The sequence below is a fragment of the Cicer arietinum genome, chromosome 3, assembly GCF_000331145.2.
Source record: "Cicer arietinum cultivar CDC Frontier isolate Library 1 chromosome 3, Cicar.CDCFrontier_v2.0, whole genome shotgun sequence".
NCBI lineage: Eukaryota > Viridiplantae > Streptophyta > Magnoliopsida > Fabales > Fabaceae > Cicer > Cicer arietinum.
This window is the reverse complement of record NC_021162.2, coordinates 48,472,303-48,491,748: the sequence shown is the minus strand read 5'-3', so window position 1 is coordinate 48,491,748 and position 19,446 is coordinate 48,472,303. Positions and strand designations below refer to the sequence as shown.

At 31.3% G+C, this 19,446-nt stretch overlaps 3 protein-coding genes across 3 annotated transcripts; all 3 read right to left on the bottom strand.

Annotated features, from left to right (window-relative positions):
- Window positions 1-822: 822 nt before the first annotated feature.
- Window positions 823-1,940, bottom strand: LOC140919790 (uncharacterized). Its single transcript, XM_073366430.1, has 2 exons — window positions 1,113-1,940; window positions 823-1,020 (listed from the first exon to the last, which is right to left on the bottom strand). The coding sequence occupies exons 1-2, from the start codon at window positions 1,938-1,940 to the stop codon at window positions 823-825; spliced, it is 1,026 nt and encodes a 341-aa protein (XP_073222531.1).
- Window positions 1,941-2,937: 997 nt separating this feature from the next.
- On the bottom strand, window positions 2,938-7,312 carry LOC101513017 (elongator complex protein 6). The gene is made up of 5 exons (XM_004492161.4): window positions 7,015-7,312; window positions 6,093-6,165; window positions 4,766-4,965; window positions 4,536-4,682; window positions 2,938-3,241 (listed from the first exon to the last, which is right to left on the bottom strand). Exons 1-5 carry the CDS (start codon window positions 7,231-7,233, stop codon window positions 3,119-3,121), a joined length of 762 nt encoding a protein of 253 aa, XP_004492218.1. The 5' UTR covers window positions 7,234-7,312; the 3' UTR covers window positions 2,938-3,118.
- A 2,194-nt stretch (window positions 7,313-9,506) lies between these two features.
- Window positions 9,507-13,591, bottom strand: LOC101513343 (cytochrome c oxidase-assembly factor COX23, mitochondrial). The gene is made up of 3 exons (XM_004492162.4): window positions 13,400-13,591; window positions 12,568-12,644; window positions 9,507-9,775 (listed from the first exon to the last, which is right to left on the bottom strand). Exons 1-3 carry the CDS (start codon window positions 13,491-13,493, stop codon window positions 9,728-9,730), a joined length of 219 nt encoding a protein of 72 aa, XP_004492219.1. The 5' UTR covers window positions 13,494-13,591; the 3' UTR covers window positions 9,507-9,727.
- Between the last annotated feature and the right edge of the window lie 5,855 nt (window positions 13,592-19,446).

Sequence of the window (19,446 nt, the reverse complement as noted above, 5' to 3'; positions counted from 1 at the left end):
TTCGAATACATACATTCTGTATTCGAATACAACTGGAAGCAATGCAATTTTTCAATCTGAAATGGCTCTAGATCATTATATTTGTTCATCAAACCTCTTGGATCAATGGCCACGAATCTGAAGAGATGTTTATAGAGTATAAATACACCATAACTTCAGATTAATCAATACACAATCCTTGAATCAAACCTTGAACAACTTTGAACAAATTTCTGTTTTTTTTTTACAAGTACTTGCATCTCATTTTCATATCATTCAGAAAGGTTCTCAAAGTACTTGAAGTAATATTGGATTGATATCATTATACCTCTCTTATATTCTTATTTCAAATCAAACTATATCATTTGTAAAAGAAAGTAGTACTTTCTTAACGTAGTCTAATCTAAGATAGTGGTGTGTTATCTTAGAAGTTTTGTTAGAAGTTTGTAGCAGAGATCCTAGGGTGGGATTTGTACATCTTCTGACAATAGTGGAGAAATCTCTTGTAGTGTGCAAGAGGATTGGATGTACCCTTGGTCATAAGAGGAACCATGATAATATTATTGTGTTCATTAAATTACTGTCATTTACTTATCGCTCTACACTGTCCAAATCAGAAAAATTGATCACTAATCTTCTGAAAACAAGAAAATTTCCTAACACCTAATTCACCCCACCCCCCCCCCCCCCCCCCCCCCCCCCCCCCCCTCTTAGGTGCACCTCTGTTCTTACACCAATCGTTCGTCCCGAATTCCGGTCCTGCAAGGTAACATTATCATTAGTGAAAGTAATAATACAATTATGAGACCGAGTCAATCGACTAACTGAAAGTAAATTAAAGGGTCATCCAGGTACATAGAGAACATATGCAATTGAGATGGAAGGGAGAATGTGGACAGTGCCAACTCCTTGAGACTGAGTTTGAGTACCATTAGCAGAAGTTACAAGAACCCAAGGGCCGAGAGAAGATGAGTGAGAGAGGTAAACAAATGAGTTACCAGTGTGTGCAACCGAAGTAGGAGAACTAGAGTTCAGATGACTCTGAACCCTCAGGGAAAATCTTCATAATTTGTTGGGGAGTCTTGTGGAGATGGTGTAGTCTAAATAGTGGCAGAAGGATCAAGTTGAGTTACATTTATCCAAGGCGAAGGCTTACCATGCAACTTCCAACAGCGATCAATAGTGTGTCCAAGCCGATTACAATGCTCACATTTGGGACGAGGCTTAGAGTTGGATGGTCCTTCACGAGAACGATGTTGATTATGTCCCTGAGATGCAAGGGCAATAGTGTCACCCAGAACTGAAGTAATAGAATGTTGAACTGGATGTTTTGCTGGTACTCGAAGGAGGACCGCTGAGGTAGTAGACATATTCAGAACAGTAACAGACCCCAAAATTTGATCACGAGTTGCAGAGTACTCATGGGGTAGACCATAGAGTGCAAGAAGCATGAATAAGGTGTTGCGTTGATCCAACTCATTCTTCTGTTCAACTGGATTACTTGCAGCAGAAGGGAGAAGCTCATTAAAGTCATGAAGTGCAATATGAACGGTGCCAAGATATGCAAAAATAGAGCCATCGAGTGTCTTCGGAGTAATGATATTCAACAAGCGGTGACAAACTCCATAGAGACGTTGTGTGTCGTTAGTATAGAATGCCTTTGCTTGACTCCAAACCGATTCACACGTGAGATGCGGACGGAAAATCGGTTTAACATTTGGATGAAGTGTAGACTTAATGACACTACACAATTGAGCATCAATCTGACTCCATTTGGATGTTTCAGTCACACTCACCTTTTCAGGGTTTTGAGTGAGATGGTCCTCGTAACATTGACCACGTAGCCATAGTTTGATGTCGGCAGCCCAACTATTATAACTTGATTCATTCAATTTTTCAACAGAGAGAGGAGAAGTGATGTAGTTGGTGAAGATGCTCTTTGTTTCAGACTGAGACACCATGGTCAGCAAAGAGTGTCAGAAAATGCGTCGAAATCGAGAAAATAGAGGTTGTTTGAACTAGAACTTGTATATCCGTAACTCGAAACTGAAAACTGAGGGAAGATATGGAAGCAGGAGGCCGAGGCGAGTGCGATGGAAGAACGGCGCCGTTAACGGCTGTCGGACGCACCGTCACGCGCGGTGGGTGTAGGCGGCGCGTGGATCTCACGCGCGTGAGGGAGCATGAGGAGGTTGTTGATGACGCGGCGGAAAGGTTTGGCCAATCTGGGGTGTACGACTCTGCTGGAGTGGTCGTTCGTCGAAAAAAATCGTCAAAAACAGTGACGACAGCGACGGTAGAGCGTGAACGGATGGACAAAAATTGAGGAATCAGCGTATCAACGGCAGAGAGGGGGAAACCGGAGTTGAGAACACAGTTTGCCGAAAAAAATATTCACTGGAGACAGGAGGTCCACCGGGTAGTTGACGATTAGGGTTGTCTCTCAGTTGACTCTGATATCATGTTGAATGTAAAGAGTATTGAGAGACATATTAAATAACCCGTGTGTTTCAACTACACAACGAAATTTCTTTATATACACAAAGAGTATTAAACAACCCTAATTTACATTAATACTAACGGGCCAGAATACTTACAGCTCATCTAATCTAATTATTTACATTCTAATATAACATTTAACATTAATGAATCATAAAAATTTTATGTCAGCCTTAATGTATCAATCAAGCTAAGGTGTTCGGGAGAACTGTTGCTTCAGGGCTTGGGTGTTGGTTCTATAGGGATCGAAAGGATGGAGATTGAGAGCAATTTTCTATGAGCTCTTGGAGTCAACATATCTCTATCATTTAAAAAATATTTAATATAAATTACAAGTTTATGGTACATATTTTCAACAAAAACACTATTGGGGAGCTTTCTGTCTTTGATGCCTAACAGTAATTATTACATAAAAGGAATCTTGGGAAAATATTATGATTATGGTAGAAGAGAGCAGAATGAGTAAAAATTAATCTGTAAAATGTTATTGAATGAATCCGAAAAGTTGGTGCTAAAATAAATATGTTCCTAATTGAGAAGAATCAATTTCTTTCAAATTCATGACACAAAAAAAAGATGTGCTATTATCATTCTCTCTTTTCAATATTACAGAGCTGTTTGTACAAGCCTTTTGATAGCACTAGATTTTTGTGCCAGGATAAAAACAATCGATGCTATTTTCCTTGATCTTGAAGTGGAAGTTGTGAATCTTAACAGGTGAAATTCCATGTTGATGTTGAGTTTGCTTATGTAACACCATCAACTGCATAACATAACCAACAACAAAACATAGTCAAGAGAAGTTAATGTGATCTGATTAAATCGATACTCCATGGCTACAGCTCAGACAGCAATTGCTACATCAATCTTAAGACAAGATAAAGATAAATCCAAGAAATTAGTGCAATTCCATAAAAAAAAAAAAGAAGGAATTAATGCAAACAGAAGCTTTAACTATTTGCAGTTGCTGAGTCAAAAAAAAAAAAAAAACTATTTGCAGTTGCAGTATCACTACTAAAACATAATTCAACATTGAAAGATAAACAATAATAATTTCTTGTTCTTTATAAAAATGTTCAGCCCCAATTCTTCAATTAATGGTAAAAATTTATAAACCCGAAGGGCACTTCCAAAGAATTGGTTGAGTCATGTAATTTGTATCCAAACTCCAGATGAAATCAGTGGCCAATAAGTTCAAGATATGCACTTGAAGAGAAATTTTATGGAAACGGGAACTGTAAGTTTAAATACAAGGATTTGTTCCTAGCTACATGCTTGAGTAAAGAAAAGTAGTGGAAAGGTTTGTTTAATCAAAATGTAAAATGTCTGTTAAGTCGGAGGCTCTGAAGTCAGAACTATGAATGATTGGAATGATGGACCTGTTTACTTTCCTAAACATTTTCAGCTTTCATTTTCTAAAATGTGTTCTTTTTAAATTACAAACAAGGAAATGAGAGACTCATTTAGTAAACATTTGTGATATACAGAAGATAGAAAGCAGACTAGGAAGAATGCATATTTAGAAACAATGAAAACCTTGTTTTGGCATTTCAAATTTTTTTAAAATGTTAGGACCCGTTTACTTTGCAAAAACTTTTGTTTTCAATTTTAAAAATGTGTATTCATTTTATTTTGATGAGAGACTTTTTAAGTGAATCGTTGTCATAAAGAGAAGATGAAATGTTAGTTAATGAAGATGCATTTTCAGAAATAATGAAAACACTTTTTTTTGACATTTTCATTGTTTCTAGAAATGTTGACAATTGTTTGCTTCACAGAGTCTCACCGATCAACAAGTAAAATTAACACAATTTAGGAAATGAAAACAGAAAATGTTTTCACAAAGTTAAAGGACCCTAAATGGGGCCCTAAATCTCCCGGTTCCCTTCCAATTTTTGCATACCATTATGAGTGTTGATCTCTATGAAATGGAAGTCAAGCAGAGGTTGTTCTCATTTAGAAGATTATTTTACTTCTTTAACATTTTCAAAAGTTGTAGAATTATATGTTCAGCTTATGTATGAACTTATTATGTAGAACGAATGATACAACTATACCTGCCCATGCACATCTTTTGCCAAACCAGTGGCCAATGGTTCAGCCTTGACCAAAATGTCAGCAAGGTGCTCCATCTCTAAGATAATAGCAGGCTTCTCTTCATTCAAATAAATATCCTTATGGTCAAGTGCAACGAATGCACAACCCTATGACAGGAACAGATAAATAAAAGAACAAAAAAAAATGGAAATTGATTAAAAAAAAAAAAGTTAAGTTTCTACTATCTTACATATTCTGATGTTAGCGTGTAGCAATAATGAAGGAAGTCTAAAACATCATTCAAAGAGCCGTTAGCAGCAACTTCAAGAAAAGAGATATCGTCTATCATGACAGTAACAAATTTCTTGTTGTCTTGAGGTAATGTATTGATCACTCTTACTATTTTCTCAAACACAGCAGCAAATCGATCATGATTGGGTTTTCCTTCATCTAGTCATTGATAACAATGATATTACTCAGTCATGTATACCAATGTAACAGAAACTAAAATGAAATATCACAATTTGGTAACTACCACCAAGTAAAATCGCAAAATAATAATCACAAAAGCAGGCACAGGCTATCTTGGTTGTGTTTTAAGCACAAAAAACATTTTTAAAACAGTTACGCACGGAATGACATATTTTAAGAAACTAATATGGTAGAAGTTTGAGTCTTTTCTAATAGCTTTTGGGTCTTTTCTAATATGGTTTTTGTAACATAGTAACTAAAACACTTATCTTTGGATCAAAGACCAGATTTTTCTTAAATGTAAAAGAGATGCACCATGGCAAAAAGACTACAGATGTAAGACATTGAAGGGAACGAATGCTTTCTTTTTTTGCCATTTTTCGTCTTTAATGAACTCGGTTTCATCTCATTTATCAACTATATATAATAATCTTTCAGATAGGTTTTATCTTCCAAAATCCAAAGAGGCTGAGATTTCTTAGACAAGTTAACAGATCTTTAGATAAACCAATCAAATGGCTTAAACTAATCCTAGATGACAAAGTATCATAAATAGAATACTATTTTCCTTCAAAACAGATACTCTTTTATGACAACTGGTATTAAAATCAACAAAGGAAAAAAAGTAACTTAACCAAATGGAGATAAAATGTACAACTTACAATCTACATGCAAGTATAATGGAATTGATTGAAAAATCATTGTCTGTACTCTATACTCTGCTTGGATGCAACAAACGCTTGATTTATCTTGAGAATTTGTTGACCATAGTTTCCAGTATTTCACATACATATCTCATGGAGTTTTTGAAGATATAATATAGTGGATTTAGACTTGGATGCAAACAATTTGCAAATGAAGAATAATGCAAGTTTTCTAAGAAGAGATCAAATCCCTACTTTGTAACAATAGTTTTGCTGGAGAATTTTTATGTTTTTCAGCACATATAATTTCTGCTCTAAATTTAATAAATGATACACTGGTAGACAATTGAATATCATCTCAAATGAACCATCTTCGTATACTATTTACATTTGTCAAGCAAATAGTAAGGATAGGATATCAAAGAAATGGAAGAATCAAAAAATGATACCTGATATTCTCACCTGGACACTGCAACATAAGCATGTCAATGAAAAAGAATCTATTATTATCTCTCTGAGCAGCCAAGTTGCAACCCTACCACCAAAAAAAAATAACAAACTATGAGGGACAGAAAATAAACACAAGCCTATAAGCAATAGATAGTGAAACTATCGCAGTCCCTAAGCAATCGGAGAACATAGTGTCTATACTCTATAAACACAACCAATTAAAAATTCAAAATAAATTGCAATGATAATAATAGTAGAAAAACACAACAAAGCCCCTGCTAAGGTTATTAGACAATTAAGATTTTAATTTGTAGTAACCATACACTTTCAGCACATCCAATCATATTTCACAATTGTATCATCTGTTTATGATTGGAAGTATACTTTCCAGTGAATAATTATTAAAATTTAAATTTTGTGCCATCGTCAATGTGATTATGCAATGCAAGAATTGCTTCGTAGTCCCCTTTTGCACTACTGTCTTTAAAAGCAGCAGTATTCAATTAAATCACAAACATGATGCAAAAAATCATTATTGAAGAAATAACAATGCCACACAACATTAGAACCAAAATCCCTATGCAAAATATCGATCAGGAGTACCCGAGTTCGGTTACTGGCTGAAACAAACATTTGTCAAACTTTACCTACAACTGAATTATCCAGTATTTACGATTATTAAAGTAATACCAATAATAATTGTAGTTAGATTGGATTCAATCAAATTAATACTTAATAAATAAAAAATTGTCAAAAAAAATATCTTTCAAAGTGATCCAAGCTAGGAAATTCACTCAAAGATTGAAAGGCAATTCGGAAGATTGAAAAAAAAAACATAAACACAATCAGCAAATAGAATAAAGATGATTTAAATTGAAAACAGAATAAGAACATAAAATGAGAATGCAGAGTTTCAGAGAAATTGGGAAGTTACAATTTTTCTGAGAATACGGTCGTAGTGAGAGAAAGGGTTGGAGAGTGCGAGAAAGATAACAGCAGAAGAAGGGTGTGAAGAGAAAGAGCGTTTGAGGATTTGGTGAAGAACGAAAGCAGCGCTTGTGTCAACAGAGTCTTCTAAAAGAAGGAAGCGACCGTATAGATTGTTGTGATGACCTAAAGCTTCATTCAGAAGGTTCAAATCTTTGTGTTCCATTTTTGTTGTTGTTTTTCTGCTTCTGCTTCTGCTTCTGCTTCTGCTTGCTCTTCCTCTTGCAACCAGTTTTATTACATTCGGATCTAGATGGGTCGGGTATACCCAAATACTTATGGAGTTAGATTTTTTTTATTTTGTCTACAGAGAAATGACACTTTTTTTTTATTGAAATAGAGAAGCTTCTTTAAAATGTTTAAATTAATCTGTACGGAAAAAATGTAATTTTTTTATAGAGATTAAAAATAAAATTTTATAGTGATTATAAAGTTATTTATTTTTTTATAATGTATAAATATGTTTTCCTTTAGATGTACCGTTTATTTTGTAAAAAAATGTATTTTTAGATTAATAAACAAAATAATTTTCAATACAATTAAAAAACCATAATTTTTGAATTAGGTATAATTACTTTCGTTTTTCTTAATTTAATTTATAGTAATGATTTAATCTTTTATTTTATTTTATTTTAGTATTTTTACAAATTACTAATTTTCCAAATAAAAGAAAGCTGATTTTTTAAAATAAATAATTTTTTAAAATAAAATTAGAAAAACAAAAAATTTCTATAAAAAGAAAATGTGTTTAATTGTTACACGCACAATATTTTCCACTCTTAACGGATCACAAACATTCATGAGAATGATTTTAGAGATAATTTTGATAAAAATTAAAACAAAAATTATTATTTTAACGGTTGTGATTAATAGACAATATAAAAACTCTTTATTGACAGTATATATAAATTAAATTTAAAGAAAATATAATTTTGTAAAACAAAAAATAATATTATTTTGAAAATAATAACAAATATTATAATTAATTTATTAAAATGCTCAAAGAAAAATAATCAGATGAATTGAATGGATATCCTTCGATTGAAAATATGATCATAGATGAATTGAATAATTTTTATTTTTAGGTGATGAATTTGATTGAATTTTTTTAGTAAATTATAAATAGATTAATGAATTATTTTGATCCATCCATTATCATTCCCATCTAAATCTATCTATTTTGTAGCTAGTAATTTCGTTAGATCAATCTTAAACCAGGTTTTTTAAAACATTTCTCTCATTTGACCTTCTCATAATAAAATTCTTCCACTCTTCATAAAAAAAACTCTTCCACTCTACTCACCAAATCCGGAGCAAACATTCACATTCTTCTTTTTAACTAAAACATTCACTAAATCTATACACACTTCATTTTGGCAACACTCTACCTAAAAATCTCCAGGCAATGCAACCCTAAACTCTCCCTCTTCCATTCTATCTAGAGATTAAGAACCATAATGTTTGGTTTGGTTTGAATTGCTTAATCAAAAAATTTAATCTGATTTGATTTAGTGGATTTGGATTGGATCAGTTTATTTAATTTTTACCGCAAGCATAATTACATATATGTTTTGTCAAATGACATATTAAGACTACCGCAAACATCAACTCATATAAAGTATAATATGCAAAATATTACTTTTACAAATAAAAGTATAAATTATGGTTGAAATCTGTTGGGTAGCTAAATAGTAAAAAAAAAAAAAACATATTACATTAACTAAAAAGTTTTATAAAAAAACCAAAAACTAACAAATAATAGATGAATAAAATATATCATACTATTATAAAAAATAAAACAAGGTGAGTTTTTGATTTGGTGTCAATAGAAAGAAAAAAAATCTAAAATTTGATTCAATAGTAGGTGTTATGACAAAGGGATATAAAAGAAATGTGAAGTTAAAGTGTTACAAAACCTGTTTAATTTCACAGTCAAATTGACAAAATAATAACCGAGTGATTTTATCAATTTCACTCCAAAACGAAACATACATCAAGTAATGATCAATATGCCAATTGCACATGATTCTCAAATTTTCGATGCTTGTTACACAAATTTATGATGATAAAATTCACGCTTTCACAATGCCCACCAATGCCACCATCCACTGATCATTTATTTTGGTGGAAACACAGAATTCTTTGCAGAGTTGAACGTTTCAAGGGAATGAAAATTTAAATAGTTCTCATGATTCGGTCTCAACTACCACATTGGTTTAATCATGTAAAAATGCAACAGACAAATCAGCATCCTTAAAAGCAACTTGCTCCAGTAAATAACAAAAAACTGTCCCTGTGGTTCAACTCTGCGGTACTCTTCAAAGAAAACATATATTTACTATACTGTGAAAATCAGGAGATGGAAAGAAAGAGAGTTCATACATCGTAGTAATTTAGTATCCAAAGGTCAACAAGGTTTCAGTGGAAAACATATTGCAATTAAGTGTAAACAATTAATTCTTTGCCAAAAGAAAAATGTAAACAATTAATTTATTGGAACCTAAATTAAGTACTGATGCAAAAAGACAGAATACCGTTTACAAAATTTATTGCAAACACCTTTTTGTCATAGCTTCAATAACTTCATAACCTTAATGGCTAATGCTACAATAGATGAAGCAGTGATACATATGATACAATAAGCAAAACTCTGCTAAGATTCATGAGAATAAGGACCGACTTTTATTACGTTCCAGTCGTGCCTCCCTCTGTCAAAACAAGGAAATGGAAGCGAGAGTCAAAATATTTCATACAGCATTATTGAGCAATGAATAATGATATTACACAATAAGAATCAATTCTAGAAGTAATACATTTGATTTGAGCTATCATATACATGTCAAATGTTTCAACGATACAGGAAGAGACAGCCAAAGTTCCAACATTAATACTAATATGGATGAGAAATGGCAGAAATACTCATTTTGAAATTCTCTCCAACACACTCTTTGATGATTTAGTGAATTTCATTTGAGTCCAACAAAATAGAGAGTGGAACAAAGATAGTAAGAATCACAAACTTTTTCAACACACTTCATTATTTAGTAAATTTTGTTTGAGTCCGACTAGATAGAGAGTGGAAACAAGATAGTAAGAATCACAAACTTTTTCCAACACATACTTCTTACAGTATGGGCCTAAGATAGTATGAATCATGAAATTCACCCCACTCAATTCGTGAAGAGTGTGTTGAAAAATGAGAATAAAAAAATGTATTTTTAGCATTCCTGAATATGACTAGTGATGAGAATATAATTATATCACATCAAATACATGGATGCCAAAAAAGAGTATAAAAATAATGTATTTTTAGCATTTAAATTATGCAAAGCCTTGAGTTTGGTGTTTATTTAAATTATAGAATAAGACCAAAAGTGAGAAAAAAAGGCCTACTGCACACTTAAGGCGGAGAACAACATAACACTGTAGATAAGGATTATAATCAAAAAGAAAATTACAATTTCCTAATTAATACAAGTCGAAGTGTCAAATTGAAGCTATACAAGTCTCATCCAAAACACGTAACTAGAAAATGGTCGGTAAATAAAAAGTAAACCGGTATACATCATCATTAGACTACTATCTGGTTGCAACGGCACAAAGTGCCTATGTATTAGTTTCTTCATTTCTGAACTAACTCAAATTATGGTGATCTAACAGGCTATGTTCATTTCAGTTTGATTTCCACTCAGCTGACTTATGAGATTGCATAAATTTTTTGAAGGCAAAAGACAACTGGCAATTTATACATGGAAAAACTTTATTGACACCTTACATCATCAAGTAATGGAACCTCTAAACTGGTTGTGTGTAACATGAAGACAAGAGATAGCTTAGTCAAAGGATTGATGTGATCTGTCTGCTATTAGCGGTTACGTTGTAATTGTAATGGTAATGGATGATGAATCCACCATCAAAGAGAATAGAAACCAGTTAAACTTTCAAACAATTATTTAAGGTCAAACTTGCAATCAAATTCTAATGGTGACCCAGGAGGGGCGGGAAAATAAAGGAATGCAGATAACGCCAATTACTAGAGTAATGACATATATCTGTCCTCTTCACCCGAATTTTTTTTCATCTAATCAATGCATTCACACACCCAAATCTTGAGTCTTACAGGAGGCTCTCTAGCTGGCCTAACTTTGTGTTGTGATCATAAAATCAAGCTCCACACCAGTTAACCATTTGAGGATAGTTGCTCAATCATTTTGTTCGTAGTTTTACAAAGAGATATATTGATCAAAAAGATATTCTAAAATAGTTGATTGTTGTGGAGCTTGATCAGGCAGTCACAACCGAAGGGTCTATGATGAGATGATTTTGAGCCTTGGGTGAATGAAAATTTAGAACAAAAGTAAATAGTGTATAATGTGAGATGATTTGGATGACACAAGCTGTAGGAAGGGGGGAGATAGAAATCTATGTGCTGTGGTAAGTAAATAGAGTGTATAATTTGAGGAGTGTACTTGAGAGTAGGTGTGACGGTACACATGATAAACCTGAAACAGAGGTTGACATACAATCCAGTGCTGTCAAATATTGGCTACGGTGGATTTTTTGACAACCGTCATGACCAATTTGTAAAGGATGGCCGCGTCATAGCGTTATATGGCAGCTAAAAATGCAGAATTTTGGCTTTCCGCTATGGTCGTCCATCGATTACACAGATACAATCTGATAGCAACTTAAAGTAAAAATTATACCGTAGGGGAAATTTCACTAGCTGTAAAGAAAGTAGAAAAGAAGAAAAATCTGAGATATTCCCGATAGAAAAGTTTCTCAAAGAGAAGAACTCTCCTTCAATAATGGCTTGTAATCAATGCCTCATATACACCAAGATGCTTCTACATGATACCTAACTCACACCCTTCACCCCTTACACTCCTTCAACCTCACCTATATAACCAAACCTCCAATCCAAAATTCCATTCCAGATCATCATTCTTCATACTCAGCAGTAAGAACATTAGAACTCACATCACCTGCTCTGGACCTCCCCTAGTAACATTCCAAATTTTGGGTCCAACAACAGTCAATGACTCAACAGGTTCAAGATCAAGATCCATTTCACAGTTGGACGGCTAGCAAGGGGTATGGCCAGTTGTTTGGTTATTTAGGACTTCTACACTCTTCCAGGTGCATTGTTAGTTCAGTGGACTGGCAGATGCAATCAGCAGTCCATCTAGAACCATCATTTGAATCCCACGGGACAAGCGATTTTAAAAAAGAAACATAACCTTGACAAAAAATCCTGCTCTTTCTAATCTAAATCATGTTTACTATAAATAACCAATTACCACAAAGAAGTACACTTACAGCAAAAATCAGATATAAAACCAAAAATCATCTACCAACAACACCTTGACCTTTTTTTCATTCTTTCCTATCAGTATCACATTTCAGGTAGAGCAACATGATTCATAGGATCGATTCTATCACTTTCAAAACATGCAACATAAAGCAATTAAAGAACAGACAGTGCTGAAGATTCCAGTACCTCCTTTTTCTTACACTCCTTGTAAACATCAAAATGTTCTTGACATTTACTCTTGTCCGAATTAAATTCTTCTAAACCTGAAAATGTTTAGGAAAGTTTTGTAAGATACAACGTCTTATTTCCCAAACAATAACATTGAATCATAAACTTTAAGTTCTTTTTATTCTTCAGTTTTTTTTTTCCATTTGCTTTTATTTCTTTTTTCTGTGCACAAAAGCAGTGTTTTCAATCCCATATCGCGAGAAAACAGTGGTATGTTCAAATTTTGCTATGCCACAAAGCTAAAACACCACTATAACCACCATTTGACAGAACTTTGTTCTAAATACCATATCTTAGAACAATAATTATTAATTCAAGTTCCACTATGTCAAATGCCATAGTGCTGCAATAACACCTATTTGACAACAATGCTCAAAAGATAAACTATACTTTATCCTAAAATTTGATTAATTTTCAGAACAAAAGAAAACTATTCACTTCCAATTAACTCAAGCACTTTATACACAATTTGAATTCACCAAATTACTTTATTTATTTTTCTGGGTTTTAAACCTCTAGTTTCCAAAGGAACGGGGCCTTAGAAACACAGAATTTAGCGGGAATGAAAGTAAAGTCCAACCAAAAATTGTTTCAGCCAGTATTCGAACTCGAACTCGAATTCTATGGTAACTGAAATTTATTAACCACCCTACACCAATCATTAGCACGTAATACTTAATTACTTATTTTACTTATTATACCAAAAAAGTATATTCATATAGTTCCAGGAGTAATTCAATTCGATTAGTGAATTAAAAAAAACTAAAAGGGGTAAAAGAGGAAATCTAACATTTGAGAGAAGCAGTGTATTGAGGAAAACATTGAGAATCGGAGATTTTGGCAGCACTTTGATACGGTGGTGGTGTTGAATCTTTGGACGGCATCGCTACTTGAATTGAACCCGTTTCTGTTTGTTTAAACTTAAAGATTACACTGTTTAACCATATAAAGCGCGTGCGTTCATATTAAGGGTAACGAAAAAATTAGTCATTTTACCAAAAATAAATAAAAATACCAAAGTGTACTTGTGGTTTCCGTTTTCATAAATTTGCAAAACTCCATTTTGTTTTCCTTTTCATGTAATTTTGAATTTTGAATTTCTCATTTTCATAAATGTTGATATTTGGTTGTTTATCTTAATTTAAATTTAAATTTTGAATAATTTAAGTGATGTAAATTAAATAATTGAGTTCCACTCAATCATTCAAAAAAGTTTAGTTTGAATTTTAAGTTGAACAACTTTTCATCAGACATTATTTACTTTTTTTCGAATTCTAGATTACTAGACTACATCCCTTAAAAATTAAAAATTTAAAACTAAAAAATAAAATAAAATAAAATATAATTGATGTGTAAAAAAACTTGAATGATTGATGTAGAAAATTACAGTGACTGAAAATTTAAATTATTCAATACCATTTTAATAATTTTTTATAAATACCAAATAAATAAATTTTTATAAAATTTATTTTCTTGCTTTAATTTTTTAAATAAATAATTAGATCATTTTTTAAAATTACTTTTCTTTGCTTCAATTTTTTTTTTAAATTCAATTTTTTATTACTCTAATTTTTCTAATGAAAGTTTAGAACAAAAAAAAGTAAATAAATATTTTTTGATAAAAGTTTAAAGTAAAAAAATTAATAATTTTAAAATTTTGTTTTTTTTCATAAATTTTAAAAGCAAAGAAAATAAATTTGTAATGGTTTATTTATTTTTTATTTTCAGAAATTATTAAAGTAATATTACACATCACCATGTAAGCTTTTAGTTTTCCACATTATTAAGTAAGTTTTTTTTTACACATCATTTAAATTATGATCATATCACCAACATCAAAATTCAAATTAAGATGGAAATCAAATACCAATATTTTGAAAATAGAGAAACTAAAATAAACTTTTAGTTCCTTTATTTTTAAAATGGAATTTTTAGGTATTAATTATATATATATATATATATATATATATATATATATATTAAAATATTTAATAAAATGTTTAAAATTAATTAATTTAATTTAACTTTTTGTAAAAATTTTAAATTTATTTATATTATTTTTAATATTTAAATTTATTTTACTTTTAATATTATTTAATATTTATTTTATTTATGAGAGTAATTTTAGACTTTGAGTATTCTGGGTAAAATGTGTAGATATAAAATTTTATAGCAGTCATAATATAAAAAAATAAGTATATAAATATAATTTTTTTAATGTTTAGATTACACTATAAAAAAAATTGGAACCCTCCCTATCTAGGGGTAGGGGTGGACAACGAGCGGGTTTGATCGATTTTAGGCCAAATTCTAAATCTGGTCCAATTTGCGGGTGGTGTAAATAGACTCAATTTCGCCCATTTAAATTTGTGGTTTGGACGAGTGTTGGATCACAAGTGTGCCGATCATACATGTGAGTAGAATTGGGTTAGACACTTCTTGACTATGTCACATTTGTTGAGCCTAAATTAATTTTTTTTGGGTCAAATCAAGTCCATAAATTTATTTTTGGGCCATTCGAAAAACTTTGCCCCAATTAGTTTTACCAAACATTTTTATATTTATTTAAGTTGTTAATTTTAGTAAAATAATTTTGTTAATTTATTCCTTCAATATTAAACTATTTTTGACCCAATTTTCCTTTGAGTAAACCTTTTTACAATGCAAAACTAATCAAAATAGTAATACATTCACTTATCAATATATTAGTCTAATTTTGTCTCACTTTTAAATTGATTTGTTTTCCTTCAAATTTTAGATATTGTCTCATTTTTCATTGATAGATCATAAACTATGAGACCATAAATCATCACAAACAAGATTTAAGGCTTCAATGGTACGGCGTATCATTTCAATTCACAAATAAAATATTATATTCTTTCAAAATGTGATTAACTTCAGCCATAAACATGCACATAGAACACATTTTAAATTAGAAATCAAATTATTAAGATTAGATGCAATGTAATTAAAATCAAATTATAAACACATGTGGAAAAATATTGTGAAAAATATTATAAATTTTTTTAGGAAAAAAAAAAACTGAAACACCTTAAACAAACCATAATCAGTATCCAAGCCTTAAACTAGAAATACAGAGAAAACCTATAAGTTCTATTTGAAGAAAATACATAATAACAAAACCCAAAAACCTAAGTCTTAAACAAAATACGAAAATGACAAAAATCCTAAGTCTCAACTCTAAAATCAAAACCTAAAAAAGCTTTGTCAGAAGACATCCTAAAAAAAAAAAAACATTAAAAGCTATAACCTTTAATAAAAGGTATGGTGATACTTCAACCCTTTAATACATCAAGTTTGTTTGATTATTAACCTAAACAAATAAAAAATGCTAGTCAAATATGTTGAACGAAAATGAAAATCCTAAATTTGAAAGAAAAAAAAAGTTACAAAATAACTAAAAGAATGAAGGATGTTAGCTTACAATGGAACCACAACGAACATAGATTGAAACGGGAGTCAAAGAAAGACTTGAACAAAATGAAAGACCTAGGGTTTAAAATTCTTTCTCTGAAAATGGAAACGGTGAAGAGAGATAACAAGTGTGAGTTATGTTTTGTGTGGAGGCGGACTAAGAAATCTAGTGTTTGATTATTAGTTATTATTTATACTTTGGATCACGATAGGATTGGGACTATAAGCCTAGGCATGTTATTTTCTAGTGGCCCAAACACCAATCACATAAATCTACGGTTGAGTTCGGTTTATTACGGCTCAATTTTACAACCCGAACCTGCTAGTGTATAAACAGCCCAATCCTCCTTTCCCCTACCCACCTACCCGTTCTACCTGACTTTATCCACCCGCGTGTGTGTTTTGGGCCTCAGACATGTCAGTTTTGGTCGGGCCAACGGTTCTTTTCCAGCCTTACTTGGGGGTGGTGTTACTGGACCGGAAGCATAGGCGAGGTATTTGATGATCTGAAAGTTGTAATTGATCGATAATATACAAACTCTTTACATTTGATATTATATATAAATTAAATTCTTTTGATAAATAAGGAGAAGTTTTTTCTAATGCACAAGTAATTAGAGACATACTTTTAGAAGCAAAAACATGGGCATTCCCTATTGGTATTACTTTGTCTAATGAGAAATGTTTTTAAAGGCGATGGTTAAGTCATACTCCCTCCTTGAGACATTTAATTTACCAATTAATTATATAAGGCATATTTTTTATTTATTAAATATAAGACATGTTTTCTTATATATTTGTTTACACCTAAAAATAAATAGTTTATTAGTTGATGTCGCGGCCTAAAATTTCGAGTGTTTCTCGAAATTCAATGGAGTCGCCACCAAAATTTATTTTAAAATAGGGAAAATATTGGGAAACCCTTACAATAGTAAAAATAAAAAAATGTGGTCTTTGAAACTAAATTTTGAGTTCGGGAGTCGATTATGCGTAGGGAAGGTATTAGCACCCTACGACATCCGTTAAAAAAACGGTTACCTATAATTAATTGTGCAAGATTAATTTTAACTTAAGTATATTTATTTTTCTTTATTATTAAATATGAATAACAATTATTACTATATTTAAAATATGATTTTTGAAATAAATATGTACTTAACAAATAAACGACAAAAAAAGAAATTTTTATTTATGTGCTTGACAAGAATATGATCTTGCTCCTACGTATCTCCCGGTGCGATGGAGAAATCAAAGCTACGTAGTTCTTAAAAAATGCAGATGTGTTGATTGTGTTTTAAAGAAAATTTGTCTTGTGATAAAAAAATGTTTTTTTTGACAAAATAGAAAAATAAAGAGTTTTATTTGAATAAATATTTTAAAATACGAGTTTTAAGACGATCAAGTTGTACAACTCGTATCCCAAAACTCAAGGAATAAAGAAGATGTCACATCTAATTTAATCCTTTAAAAAAAAATATTTTATTATTCTCGATTTTTAAATTGAGTTTCAAAACCACCAAGTAGTACAACTTGTGTTTTAATAACTCGAAGATAAAAAAAGTTACATCTAATAAATAAATCGATTTTAGATTAGTTCATTAAGATAAATAAATGAATAAATAAATAAATAAAGAGAGTTTTAGGACTATCAAGTTGTACCACTTGTGTCCTAACAACTCAAAGATTAAAAGATGTCACATCTAATTAATCTTTTAAAATTCGATTATAAATATTCTTTGCTTTTTAAAAAAAATTGATGTTAAATATGAAATAAGTTTAAATAATTCTGCAAAATAAAGTCAGTAGTAAACACACACAAAATGGTAAAAAAAAATACATGGACTTGTAATATGATCTATTAAATAAATAAACATTTTAATAGAAAAACATATTCAAATGTAAAATCTTTCAAAATAGCTTTTAAGTAAATAAAATGGGCTACAGGTTTTAGTTATTGTTGAAACCCAAGCCCAAACCAACTTAAAACAAAAAAGTCCAAAATGGCAAACCCTAATTAGAGGGGGGCAACACAGAAACTAGAGAACCCTAGTTTCATGATGTTGAGAGGCGGCCAAAATGAAAGGAGGCGGCCAACAATGAAAGGAGGCGACCAACAATGAAAGAAGGCGGTCAGCATGGTAACGAGGCGGCCAGGCAGCAAACAAGATAAACGAACAAAGAATGAAGACGACGATGGTAGAGACATAGGCGACAACGAAGACGTCTAGGATGACCTCGGGTGATGACAGCGACAACACGGTGGCGACGGTGGCAGCAAGGCAACGACGGTGATGACGTAATGACATCGTCCAAGGTGTGAGTTTTTCTCGTTTTTTATTTTACTCTAAAAAAAACAAATCTTATTTTTATATTAGCTTACATTTATATAACAATAGAACTGTGTAAAATGAAGGAAATACCTTCTCTTCTTCTGCCTTATTTCCTTTTGCTACTGCCTTTGTTGTCTCCTTTTTCTGTTTAAGTATTTTTTCTATTCGTGTTTGATTTCTCTTCTTTGTGTGTTTTTTATCAGTAGTGTCAAAAAATCGATCCCCTCTTTTTGAAATCGATCAGGTGTTTTTATAGAGTTTTTTATGTGTTCAGTTGCTTTCTTTGTCTGCCTTGGTCCTCCTCTATCTATTTCATGTTTGATGTTTTGATTGCCTTGCTCATCATCTGCATTTTTCTGCATCCCTGATGTATTCATGGTTTTGGCTTATCTGTTTTGATCAGTTCTGTTGCTGAGCTTTAATTTGTCTTTTAATTTCTTTTTTTTAAACTCTAAAAGTTGTCTCTTTGTTCTGCACAATGTGTACCAAGACTGATTTAAAAAATTATGTTTTTATGTTTCTCAATTTAGTTAAAACAGGAACAGATGTACCAATAAGCATGGCTTGTGCATCAATGGCAGTTATCATCAACATGGCAGGGTTTGGCAGTGAGCAAAGTCAACATAGCATGGCTTGATCTGATTTGATTTTTATTGTAATTTATTTTTGCCTTTATTCTTAGTTTGTAATTTGATTTGGTTTTAAAACTCTAATTAGATTTGAAATTCTAAATTTATAATACATAATGAAATTATTTATTGTAATTATTTTTATTTCCTTTTTTAAATACATATTTCCTTTTTATATTTGTTTTCAAAATGGACAAAATTAGGGTCCTACAGCTGCCCCTATTTAATTATATTTTACTTGAAAAATATGAAAATATGAATAACAAAATGGTATTCGTTTTCATGTTATCAGGTAAAAGATAAGTAAATATAAGGACTTAAATTTTGTCCAATAACAAACACATGTGTTAAAGTGCATTTGAAATGTTAAAGTGAGAATGATGCAAATTTTTTAGATATGCAGAAAATCGTCTTCGGATTAATTACCGATGCGTAGATTGACA

Excerpts from the sequence above, each read along its gene's own strand:
- LOC101513017 (XM_004492161.4), bottom strand. The coding sequence starts at position 7,233 with ATGGAACACAAAGATTTGAACCTTCTGAATGAAGCTTTAGGTCATCAC. Across the intron at positions 4,966-6,092 it reads GCTTATGTTGCAGTGTCCAG|ATGAAGGAAAACCCAATCAT; the intron begins GTGAGAATATCA and ends ATCAATGACTAG. Across the intron at positions 4,683-4,765 it reads ACACGCTAACATCAGAATAT|GGTTGTGCATTCGTTGCACT; the intron begins GTAAGATAGTAG and ends TTCCTGTCATAG.
- LOC140919790 (XM_073366430.1), bottom strand. The coding sequence starts at position 1,940 with ATGGTGTCTCAGTCTGAAACAAAGAGCATCTTCACCAACTACATCACT. Across the intron at positions 1,021-1,112 it reads AGCCTTCGCCTTGGATAAAT|AGTCATCTGAACTCTAGTTC; the intron begins GTAACTCAACTT and ends CTGAGGGTTCAG.
- LOC101513343 (XM_004492162.4), bottom strand. The coding sequence starts at position 13,493 with ATGCCGTCCAAAGATTCAACACCACCACCGTATCAAAGTGCTGCCAAA. Across the intron at positions 12,645-13,399 it reads ATACACTGCTTCTCTCAAAT|GTTTAGAAGAATTTAATTCG; the intron begins GTTAGATTTCCT and ends AAACATTTTCAG. Across the intron at positions 9,776-12,567 it reads AGGAGTGTAAGAAAAAGGAG|AGGGAGGCACGACTGGAACG; the intron begins GTACTGGAATCT and ends TTGTTTTGACAG.